The sequence below is a fragment of the Phaenicophaeus curvirostris genome, chromosome 3, assembly GCF_032191515.1.
Source record: "Phaenicophaeus curvirostris isolate KB17595 chromosome 3, BPBGC_Pcur_1.0, whole genome shotgun sequence".
Classification (NCBI taxonomy): domain Eukaryota; kingdom Metazoa; phylum Chordata; class Aves; order Cuculiformes; family Cuculidae; genus Phaenicophaeus; species Phaenicophaeus curvirostris.
The window spans coordinates 60,530,041-60,542,513 of record NC_091394.1 but is presented as its reverse complement, the minus strand read 5'-3'; the positions used below and the strand labels follow the sequence as shown (position 1 = coordinate 60,542,513).

General features: G+C 38.3%; 1 protein-coding gene across 1 annotated transcript in view; it reads left to right on the top strand.

Annotated features, from left to right (window-relative positions):
- CA8 (carbonic anhydrase 8) overlaps nt 1–12,473 on the top strand; it is a 46,916-nt gene that overhangs the window by 20,553 nt on the left and 13,890 nt on the right. The window contains exons 4-7 of the mRNA XM_069853172.1: nt 2,584–2,679; nt 4,936–4,998; nt 5,458–5,506; nt 8,223–8,335. Coding sequence (XP_069709273.1) covers nt 2,584–2,679; nt 4,936–4,998; nt 5,458–5,506; nt 8,223–8,335 — 321 coding nt within the window. The remainder of the gene's footprint in view (nt 1–2,583; nt 2,680–4,935; nt 4,999–5,457; nt 5,507–8,222; nt 8,336–12,473) is intronic.

The following is a 12,473-nucleotide window of genomic DNA, read 5'->3' as shown; positions in this document are numbered from 1 at the left end:
TTCGTGCAGCAGTTAAGTGTATTTTGTAGCACATCTTCTTGCCAGGTTGTTCATGCTGCAGCATGGACTAATTCTAGACCTCTTAATGTTTTATAGTATTACACAAAGGTTTTGGTATCACTTTTCTAGCTGGTACATAGCCTTATCATAGGAAAGTCTGTGCCCTGATGAACCGACTGCCTAAAACAGAACAACAATCTGTTTCTGGACAAACCAAGGTTATTGCTGGTATGGAACTGAAGCTCTTGTTCATATTCCTTTTGCTGGGCTCAGCAATTTCCTTTCACAACTAAAGAATAGAAAAACAGCTGTTGGCAGAATCCAGATGAATGTCAGATTAGACTTCACCTCCAAAGGAGCATAACACACTGAATGCTACAGCGACTTTAGCCAAGACCTGCCTGTTGACTCAGTCAAAGTCATGATCTCTTTACATATGGCCATTGCCCTCCACGCTATTGTTCCTGCTACCAAAGGACAAGCTTGCTTTGACATTTCCAAGCACCTGAGTCATGGTGCTACACAGCGCTGCTCTTGCCACACCAAGGACATTGCCATCGGGACTGTGGTCACCCCAACCTTATTATTTCCCCTTTCCTTCCTACTGTCAGGATTTTGGTGAGGATGGTGGGACTCCGTGAGCCCCCTCTCGTGGAGAGCTGATGCAAACTCCAGACTCGAGGAAAATGCAATGATTTTGACTTTATCTTCTTGGGTGGTGGTAGTTCTGTGTCTTATAACGCGAGTGATACAGACTGAAATCTCATTATTTGTTCCTGTGGTTTTGTTTCTTTAAGAGCCAGAGGTAAATCAAATGCATAACGAAGCTTTTTGTGGATGAAAAAATACATGGCATCGGGGAAATCCATTGGTGATAGTGAGACAGTGCAGTTCTAGCAGGGAGTATTTGTGTATCTAGAAGTTTTGTAGCCATGGGCAAATATGGTTTTTTTACTGTTCTCATGCAAATGAATTATGACATTTTTTAGGAAAAAGGTTTTGTGTTTTTACCATGGCAGATGCCTTTGATCAGCATGAATAGAATTATTTGCATGACAATTTGAAATTTAATCTGATTTACAGTATGTTAATTTTTTTTATTTAATCTTGAAATGAAAGTTTTCTAGAAGAGTGCCCAAAATTCTCATTGGAGCTTAAAGAAGGGAAGAGTAATAACTTGAGAAACTGATCTTCTGACATGCTGAGATGCCCAAGTGAAGTCTTGTTGTATAAGAGGAAATAAGTATTTCACAGAGGCCATTACTGGGCAGAATTGAAACACACAATAGGAAGACACATGATTGGTTTAAAAAACTAATTTTACTGAAGGTAAAAACAATGATAGATAACACAGTGACATTTTAACTTCTTAGACACATGGCTGAGCAAAGAATTGATCAGTGAGAGTTAAATCTGGGAGTTTGTATTTTTTTAGCTTTTGTTTATGTGGAATGTGCAAAAGTTGTTGGCAGATAAACTTCAAAGCAGGTGTGCTTAGGACGTTGAAGCTCTTCAATGTTATCAAACCCAGCCACAGAGGTTACATTTTAGCATATTACATATTACCTCTCAGTGAATGGTACTGTCTGTCATTGGTTTGTTTGTTCGTTTATTCCTTCCACCTTTCTGGTCTTCCTTCCGCTCTTGCTTTCTTCTAACATTTCTTTCCTCTTCCCTCCCTCCCTCCCTCCCTCCCTCCTTTCCTTTCTTTTTCCTTCTTTCTTTCTGTCAGTCTATTTACCAGCACTTTTTTCTTTCCCCTCTTCCCCCATCTCCCCTCCCTCCTCTCCTTTGCTTTCCTTCCTTCCAAACTGCCTGCTAGTCTGTCTTTCAGCAATTTTCTCACACATCAATTCCCAAATCATGCTGTGACACCTCACTAGAGCACACTTTGTGTTTACCGTAGTGCCTGCTGCTTGACATGTATTCAGGCATTAACTCCTGCAGGCCCTGTTATGTTACTGAAGGTGGCAGTCGAGGGCTCATGTTTACTCTTTAGCATCTCTTTCACTGCTGTCCCCAAAGTGGTCCTTTGGCTGTTTTTCTGTGCTTGAATTTCTGTATGTTTAGCCTTTCCTGAAATCAGTTCTTACACTCTCACTACTGACATTTGATTGACTCATCTTGGGAGGTCATATGTGAGACAAGTGACATTAAGACAGTACAGTCCACCAGTCAAACATGTATTTAGACAGCCTACATCCATAAACATATTCCTGCATTGGAAGAGAGCTGGCTAGCTGAGATGCAAGAATGGTGGGTTTCATAGTTGATATTATTTCAGTATTCAAAAGGACGGAGTTGGTAAATCATCATTATCATCATTACCATAGCTATTCACACATTTGGTAACTGGCTGTGCATGCCTTTCTCTGCAGCTAAACATTTTTTGGAGGGGTTTATAATAGCAATCTGGTGTTTATTATAGCAATCTACCTACACAGGCACAGCCATAGGGACACACATGTGTTTGTACACACATGCACACACACATGACTAGGCATTTTTAATTGGTGTTAACTGCTGGTGTTTTATAATTATAAAACGTATTTCTTTATTGATGTTTGCACTGCTTTGTTTTAGCTTCACCTAATGCACTGGAACTCCACACTCTACAGCAGCATTGATGAGGCAGTAGGGAAGAAGCATGGCATAGCTATTATTGCATTATTTGTGCAGGTAAGTTTCCTGTGTTACACTTGTTATCATGCACTATTGTTTGTGGAAAATGAATTCCTTTTCATTTTCTTCCATTTTTAATGTTTTCACAAAATAAACCAATACATGACTGCTTGTATTCTATTCAAAAGACTTCTCAGTCATGTCTTGTGTGCATGTGGTAAATAAGTAATTCTTGTGTAAACAGAATATTGAAAGTATGTTAGTTAAAGAAGAGGTAACACGTCGTTGGCAGTCTCTGTGACTCTGGCTATAGGCAGACATCCATTCTTCATTCCTCTGAGGATAGAATGAGAGCTGTTAGGAGGTAGAGGTGCTTCACTACCCTGTAATGTGTTTTTCTGCATTCCTGGCTATGCCTGCTGTGCAGAGATTGAGGAAATATAGAGAGGAGAGGAGGAAAGAGATAAAAAAAAAAGCCATCGTCGCAGCCCGAAACTGCTGGTACAATTGTGCTTTTCTGAATGCAGTGCAAGTGTGTTCTTCACACAGGACCAGTGTGAGGTAGGGTTGTACTACTTCTTTCAGAGACACCGGACTGAGAGTGTAATGAGTCTTGCCACACACCCTCAGTAAAGCATGCAACAAGCAGGCTGAAGTCTTCCTGGTGAGAAGATGTAATGCAAACTGGGAAGTTAGCCCCATATTCTAATTGCTGTTGAAGTTTTTTCAAGACCTGCACCCTGTAAAGAAAATGTTAAGTTTTTGTCCTCAAACACCAGATTCTCATTCTCCTCATGAGAAATGGCAAATTGTTTCATTTAAATAGGTTTGGAGAAAGAGGTTTAGAGTTCGTGCTTAGATCAAATGGATTTTCTTCACAGTGATATTATTAATTTGTCATATTTCGTAACCAATTTGTAAGTGCCTTTGAGCTTTACCTCTGTTTAAATTTAAAGGTGTATTGGTTACAGCTCCAACGCTCAGATAGATAGAAATGCTAAAAATGGAAGTTATAAAGTCTTCAGTTTTGTATCCTAGAGGGCTGTGTGATAATTGCTTATGTAAGTCACCTTCTAATTCCAGAAGAGGTAACCTTCAAGTTAGTTAGAAAGTTGTATGTAAGTTCTTAAATAAATCTGAAACTTCAATGATACATTTTCCATTTCTGGTCTCTCAACTTCATCAGAGTTCTTAAGCATTCCAAAGGGCTTTTTCATTAGGCAAGAAAGGCATTGTATAATTACAATTGACCAAGGAAAAATAGTATTTATGCTGTTTATTAAAGGAGCAGGGAGAGGAAATTTGATAACCATTATTTTCCTGTTAAAGCCATGAAAATATAATTTTGCACCACAGTTTTCTAACACCTCATTTTAAGATCAGTGAAAATATTTTCACTGATTTAAGTGGCAGCCCTTGGTTATTATTAATTTAGAAATAGCATCTTTGAAGTGATTTCAGTATCTTTTATGCACTTAAGTGGTTTTACATTGAAATCCCATTCTGAAACAAAACAAAATACTCTTAAATTCCTAGAAATAACGAACTAACTTTTGTTGACATTAAATTCTTTCCTTCCAGTGACTACTGTGCCATTCTATTCCAAGAGAAATAAAAAGCAAACAAAATTTTCAGGGGTCAGCTCTCCTGTTCTCACTCATGTCTGCTTTATTCATCACCTTGTATGTGTTTATGTTGGCAAAGAAATTAAGTGGAGGCCATTCTGAGTCTTCCTATTTTGACAGTGTTCTCATGATAAAACCTAGGATCCTAGGATGGATGACCTAGACCAAAAGCAGCTGAAGTCAGGGTGCAGAGTGAACAAAGTTCATGGAAAATAAGAACGTTTCTTTGACAGCCACATCTTCTGTGCTTTAAAGGCACTCAGTAAAGTCAGTGCTGCCGGCTGGGGAGGGGCTTTTTATCAGGGAGTGCAGTGATAGGATGATGGGTAACGGTTTTGAGCTGAAAGAGGGAACATTTAGATTTGATATTCAGAATAATTTTTTTTACTGTGTGGATGGTGAAGCATTGTAACAGGTTGCCCAGAGAAGTTGTGGAAGCCCCATCCCAGGATGGATGAGGCTTTGAGCAACCTGATCTAGTGGAACGGGTCCCTGCCCATGGCTTGGAAGCTTTATAGTGATTTAATTGTTTGTAATTGCTGTGTATCAGTGTATTTACTTAACACAAGGTTGTGTAGCCTAACTAAAAACAGCTACAGAACTTAACTGTTCTGGTTGACCTCTGTCTTGCCTCACAGTTTCTGAACTAACAAAATAGTGAAACTGATCTTTGCTTTCTATATTTCAGATAGGAAAAGAGCATGTAGGCCTAAAGGCTGTAACTGAAATACTCCAGGACATCCAGTACAAGGTAAGGCATTGCCTGAAGAAATGCTTCTTTCACTGACTAGAGAGAGAGTGAATGAGCGAAGGATCTATATGAAGCCAAGGGTTTCAGATGTGTTTGCAGTAAAACCATGTATGGAAGCCATCATTTGTTGGCCAGCATCAGAAGCTCAGTATTTTACAGCTTTTAGATAACATACAGTCTTTGTAGTTCCTTTTCTGGTGGCCAGGAATTTTGATCTGTACCAGTAACTGATTGCAAATACTACCTCTTCCGTGATTCAACGATTCAGTGACATGTGAAGTCAGTGTAAATGCCAGCAGTGCAACACGCTTAGTGAACACCAGCAGCAGTATCTCCAAATATATCTGGTTTTGATTTGTAGAGGAAAAGAATAAACAAACTGAGAACTCGTATTAAGTTTCAGTTAATTAAGTTTAATAAGAATCTAGAGATGAGATGGATTTGTATTTATTTTTTCAGGGAAAGTCCAAAACAATACCCTGTTTTAATCCCAACTCTTTATTGCCAGGTAGGTACCTTTGCTTACTTTTGTGTGGGTGGATTACTAGCTAATTGCAGAGGCTGAGACTATCTTGAGCTAAGCCTAGCCTGACTGCAAGCCTGAGAGTGTGTCCTATAAGGTGATGATGCATTTTGCACCTAATGGTGCTAACGGGGATGAAGTCCCCTTTGGAACTTAGGACAAATCAGGAACTTTGAGTTGTGAGTGGGATATGATACAGTAGTCTGTGCACTCGTGGCAATGCTGTGGTTAACTTTCTTGATGATTTATCCTCCCACCTAATGGGGGAAGCTATGTGTACTTCTTTCTCTGCTTTGGCATAAAATAGGAAGCGTACGGTTACCCACTTAACCAAGGTAGCTTTTTGGCAGCATCAAAAGGCAATGCCATAATGCCATGAGAGTTGTGTAGCATGGAAGGTGTAGTGACAATGAGATGCAAATTCAAATTCATATAGCTAAAAGTTAAAAAGTAAGAGTAAGAAACAAATACTTCCTCTACCTTGTCTTGAAAATAAATGCAACTTTTTAAAAAATGCGTTTCTACAAGACAAATGCTTCTGCAAGGAAGCATTCTGTGTCTGAGCTAAATTCTATGTCATAGTGGCAAGAGCTTTAATTTTCCAAAGTAATCCAGGACTTGGTAATCTTAAAGGTCTTTTCCAACCTAAATGATTCTTTCGTATTCTGTGGTATTCTATTCTATGCTATGCTATACTTTAAACTATATCAATTATATCAAAAGAATATTATTTAGGTTGCAAAGTCAAGTGCTCAGCAATTAAGAATTGCAGGAATTAAGGCTGCCTGTGCCCCTTCAAGCATATGCATTATAAAATATCTTTTAATTGTATGACCACAAGTTATTTTTTACAGGACCCCTGCCTCACAGTTCCTGTTTCATGCTGATCAAGTCACATAAACCAGATTTTTCATAAGTCATCTCTAACTATGTGTTCCTCATTTTCTAGGTGTCCGACTTGAGATCATGGGGTCTGATTTGCAGAAGTGCTGAGTGCTTACACCTCCAACTGAAGTCAATGGGAGCAGTTCTCTGACTGCATTAAGTGCTATAGAAAGTTAACTACTCAGAGAAAGGTTCTAAGCATCTTGTATTGAACACCTCAAATGAGTAGATGCATTTGACCTTAACTTCTCTGTCCCTCAGTTGCCTGGCTTTAAAGTGTGGGGGTAATACATCCTTCCTCACTACACTGGGGTGTTGGAAGGATAAATCAATTCACGCTTTTGAAGCACTCAGGCACTGAAGAAATGAGTGCAGTAGAAACAAAAAAATGAGAAAATGTGGTCCTTCTAATAAGCAGGATTTTAATAGCATGGGAAAAAGAAGACCAGGGACCACATACCGTACTGAGAAATCCAAATGCTTTTAGATGTTTTTCAAAAGAAAATAATCTATCTTTGCAAGTAAATGATGAAAGGTTCTCTAGAAAAAGACATATGTGATCATGTAACAAAACATTGTCATGATACATGCACAGGATGAGCTGAATTAATTCTTGCAGTTCTTAACTTTTGAGTGTTTGATAATGCAACTTGCTTTCAATGGATTTGCTATGTAATTCCCTAACTGAGAAAGAAAATTATACCACCACCACCAAAAAAAAAAAAAAGTCCATTCACTGCCAATCATAGGCTTCATTAGTGAAATTTAATTCTGCTAATACTCCTCTGAGCTAGTAGTGACATGACAGTAACAGATTAGGTCAACCAAGCAAGTTTATTTATTTCCAGTCTCCCATTCTGTCCTTGTCAATCTAGTTACAACCTTCCCCCTAGCTTTCCCATGCCGTTATTAACTACCCTTTATCTCCTGTCCCTCTCTAGGTTTGTTTCTTGTCCCCTCTTTTACAGTCAGGCAGTTTCCTCTCCATACCTCTTAAACTGTGTCAGGGAGTAATTTGCGAGAGTCACCTACAGCAGCAAAGGAGACGCCTGTGTAGTTTCACTTATGAAGCGTGGTATGACTGGAATCATTAAGGAATTATAATTAAAATGATAAATGTGTTGTATATGGAATTAAAACTCTGCTTGGGCAAACAATTGTACATTTTATTGAGAGACAATTGTTTATTGTAACAATCATTTATAAACCTATTAATAAGATTATAAACTTATTTAACTAACTTTCTTCTTAAATAAACCTTATTTTTCCCTTGTAAAATGCAACTAATTTTTCCAAAACTAGAAGGCATCAGTGAATCTCAAATAATATGTTGCCAGAATTGCAAACTGGAAAGTTTAGCTTGAGCTGTTTTTACTGAATGATTCTAAAAACTGAAAAAAAATCATCCTTGAGAACATATCCTAAATGTAGATGTCAATTAAAGTTTGATCACCACAGCCTCTCTGCCTTCAAAATGGGATGCCTCTTGTAGATTTTGACACCATATTATTTATTTGTTCTATTAATTTAAGGAGTTGTGCTTATGTTATTTTTTCACATCTATAAAGTGGCATTTTCATCTTTAAAAAACTTACTGGGAGGTGGATTTTTTCTTGTAATATAATAACTACAAGTTCATGTACATTCACATGAGAAAGTAGTAGACAGTGCTTGGCAGGTTATAAATTCACACCTTAGCTTACTGTGTACTAACTTCATCAAGTGAGCAAGCCCATGGCTATCGTAGTTTGTCATAATTGAAAGATGCAATTATCTTCCTTAATGTCATTAAAATTCCACATTCTTTTAATTTCAGACCCTCTTCTGCGTGACTACTGGGTGTATGAGGGCTCTCTAACCATTCCACCCTGCAGTGAAGGTGTCACTTGGATATTATTTCGCTATCCTCTGACAGTGTCCCAAGTGCAGGTAACAGCTGTGCTTAAAGTGCCCTTGGAGTATGGTTATGAGCTAAAGGTTATAGCGTGCAAATATTATATATATAGCAGGATGTTATATCTGTTCTCCTTGAAGATCCCATTAGATCAGTACATGGCTTTTCAAGTAAAGGTTAAGCCTTTTGAGTCACTGAAAGCAATGCAAAGGTCAGAGATGAAAAACCTTGTTATCATTTATCATCTGCATTTAAAATAATATTTTCTTCAACTGAGAGAAAAAGAAAGAAGTCAATAGGCAAAAGAAATTCAGTTCTTTGTAACTGTAAGCTTTCATATATCCCTGCTTTTTGATGTTAAAGGAACAGGAGAAGCACAGAGAGACACTATGTCCTGGAGAATAAAAAATGTTAACATAGAAGAGGCTAGCTATATTGCATTGAAGTGTATTTAACTTATCTTGCTCTTCTAAAATTCTGTTTTATAGTAAGTGTCAAATGGAACCTATTTAAATTTGATTTCACACATAGATATTTTAAGGGTTTTTTTCCTCTCTTAAATTATGTCTGATAGTCATGTGACCTTTTCTATAGAAAACATTTTAAATCTATCTGCAAATAATCCCAGTAAAAACAATGAAAAGTCCTTATGATTGTTCTCCCACAATCTGTGAATCCCAGCTAGAGGAATGTGGGTTTAATTTGGGTGAAACTCTCTAGAATCCTTGAAGCTGAATATGTTAATTTTCATTGCCTTCTCAGAAGCATGTGCAAGCAGAAGGGAAAAAAGTATTAAAGGTGATAAATCAGAAGATATAGTATAGCATATGCCATTTGGAAGTGTCCATGGAAGGCTGGTAAAGGCATTTAATTTTATTAAGCCTGCTAGTAGTATTAAAGCATAGATATAAATGAAAATGTATTTTTAATGGATTTAAATACATTATGTTTATATGTGTCATTAACTTGTAGAACTTTCTTCTCTGGGATACTAATGAACACAGCTTATGAAACTTTTAAGCTATTTATATAAATACAAGTAGCATCTGTGGTTATAGCCAGTAAGAAACAAATTCAAGGCTTTCTATTTTCATTTTTCAAGCCATAAACTAATCAACTTCTGAGTGTCAATAACAAGTAACAATAAAGTACGATACAGTCTGATATGAATTCGGTTTTATTGGCTTCCTCTGAAGAACCTTGATAATATATTTGAGACAAGATGCTTATTCACATTCTCTTTTTCTGTAGTTAACTTAGCAATATTGATTAGCTAAACAAACTGTGGGTCATAAGGGGAAAAATGAAAAAACTGCTATTATAGTTCATGGTCACATCTATGTATTTTCACATTTGCTGATTTTGAAACCATGATGAAGTAACAGTTTTGGCACAGGCATAATAAGCTGACCATTGCAAAGTAGAGAACTTTCTTCTGTTTCTCCTGAGTAAAGTTCAACTGATGAATTTATTTGCTACTAATCTAAGCCAATGTTGAGTGAAAGGAGATTCATCTCCATATGTGCCTCAATTCAGCAGCTGGAGTCTGAGACTGTCGCTTTTATGAGTAGCAAAAAAGCAAACCAGTACTGCAGCATCAGGACATGCTTTCCTGGAGTCCAAAGCTGCATCCTCACTGAAAGTAATTTTCCTTGACATGAGGCTTCGCTTCCATCAGAGAACTGCTTCCTTCATAGGTCTTTCTGTGAGGTCTGGATAATGTGTGCAGGTGACTTCTCCCCTGGAGGATAAGGGCTTTGCAAATCTAGTTTTTGGAGTTTTATTACTGATGTCAGTGGAAAGTAGCTTGTTTGGAAAGCTGCACCCTGCAGTGCTCTTTTTGCATATCCTTCCCCAACTGTGATCTGTTGTTTTTTTCATCCTCACTTGTCTGAAGTTGAAGTTTAAAACCCAGAAAGAACTGTGTTGACTGCTTTTGAGAGTCATGCCCATGCATGTGCACTGCTGAAATGCAATGGGAGAAAATAGGAAACTCCCTCTTATTAGGCCAGTGAAAAGCAGGAAATAATTGAAAAAGACTTGCTTATGCTTCTCTCCACTACATTTTAAAATAATCGGACATTTGTGAATAATGTGCTTTGTGGTTCACTGAAGCCCAGAACAAATACATTGTCTAAGCCACTCAGAGTAGAGATTTTAAACAATTGTGCGGCAAGGAGCTGTCATTCTGCTGTATTCATTGTCAGAATTGACTGATGCTGTATTGAATGACCAAGTCTCTATTCCTTTTGACTACCTCACTCAAAATCAAGACTTCCTAAAAGACAGAAATAGTAACTAGCATATGGAGCTGGAGTGGTAATTGGGCAAAATTTATGTAGTCTGTGAAATAAAATACCTTTGGATATTCACACACTTTCAATAGAAATAGCCATTTATAAAAGTTTTTTCTTCTGCTCAGAATACACTAAAGATGACCTAGGCCTGTTCATGGCAAAATTCAGCATCAAATTGTCACCAGTGAAGGGGTAAATCCTCAATGTTAACAGTCACATTTCTACTAAGTAAAAATTTTTAGTTTACATTTTGTAGAATTTTACTAGAATGTTTTAACCCCTTCCCCGCATTTAGATCCTGAGTACTGCTTTCTTCTGATTTCACTTTAATATTTGCTGAAGGACAGAACACACAAACCAAAGAATTTGCATGTTTTCTCTACAAACATTTTTTTATATGAGGAATAGAAAGATTACCCCTCTGTTTGTAAACTTCACATGGTTCCAAGAATGCAGACCTGCTTTCCAGTGAACAGAATACCATGGGCCTTTTCTGCCAGAACCACTTCTCCAGAGTGAGGCAAACTCCCATATGTATAGAGAGTCTCTCATGGGGATCTGAACCATGCTACAAAGAACTAAACAAGGAAGCTGTTGATCTCAGAAGCAATTCCCCACTGGAGTAGGGCTGCAGTTCTTGGCTTTCCTGAAGATTAAAAAGCAGGCACAGGTATCAGGTCAGTCTTACTTTCCTGAATGAAGTAACTAGAAGCTGCTTTGTGAGCAGTACTGCCCAGAAAAGGATTTCACTGTGGGGACTGGGGCAGAGCATTTGTAGTTATAGTAGGAGATGGCTCACAAATGCCAGCTTCATAGGGAGTCTGCTTTTCCTTGTCCTTCATCTGTGTTTGTTTGAAGTCCCTTGTTCCCAAAAGATCAGACAAAAGCCACATTCTTGTAAAATGCTCCTTCCTAAACTACAATTATTTCAGATACTGCAGAGTTGATTCAGATGGTGAGAGTGGTACCTTTGTAGAACCCGTACAGCAATTTGGCAGCACTTGACTCCTGAAGACATTTTCAGTTCCAAGCCAGCAGTAGGTTTGTTTTCAGTTTGCTTTAAATAAACATTAAAAAAAAACAACCTTCCAAAATAGGGACTTGCCTCTAAAAGTGCCTTCAAGGAGATTTACAGTTTATTCTGCTTTTCATCTTCTGAGTCTAAGCTATTGCCTTATGTCTCGGCTGCAAGAAGCTGAGTTTTTATTTCTAGGAACAGGTTTTTTTGAGAAAAATACATCAGAGCAGAGCTAGGCTTTAAATCATAGAATCATAGAATCATTAGGTTGGAAAAGACCTTAGAGATCATTAACTCCAGCTGTACCTGTCAACTACTAAATCATGTCCTCAAGTACCTCATCTACCTGCTTTTTTAACGCCCCCAGGGATGGTGACTGGAACACCTCCCTGGGCAGCCTATTCCAGTGCTTGATAACCCCTTCTGTGAAGAAATATTTCCTAATGTCTGATCTAAACTTCCCCTGATGCAGCTTGATGCCATTCCCTCTTGTCCTATCACCTGTCATTTGGGAGAAGAGGCCAGGTCCCTCCTCTCTACAACTCCCTTTTAGGTAGTTGTAGAGAGTGATAAGGTTTCCCCTCAGCCTCCTCTTCTCCAGCCTAAACAACCCCAGTTCCTTCAGCTGCTCCTTGTAAGACTTGTTCTCCAGCCCCTTCACCAGTTTCATTGCTCTTCTCTGCACATGCTCCAGTACCTCAATGTCCTTGTTGTAGTGAGGGGCCCAAAACTGAACACAGTACTCGAGATGCAGCCTCACACATGCTGAGTTCAGGGGGTGAATCACTTCTCTTTTCCTGTTGGCCATGCTGTTTTTGATGCAAGCCAAGATGCTATTGGCTGTCTAGGCCACCTGGG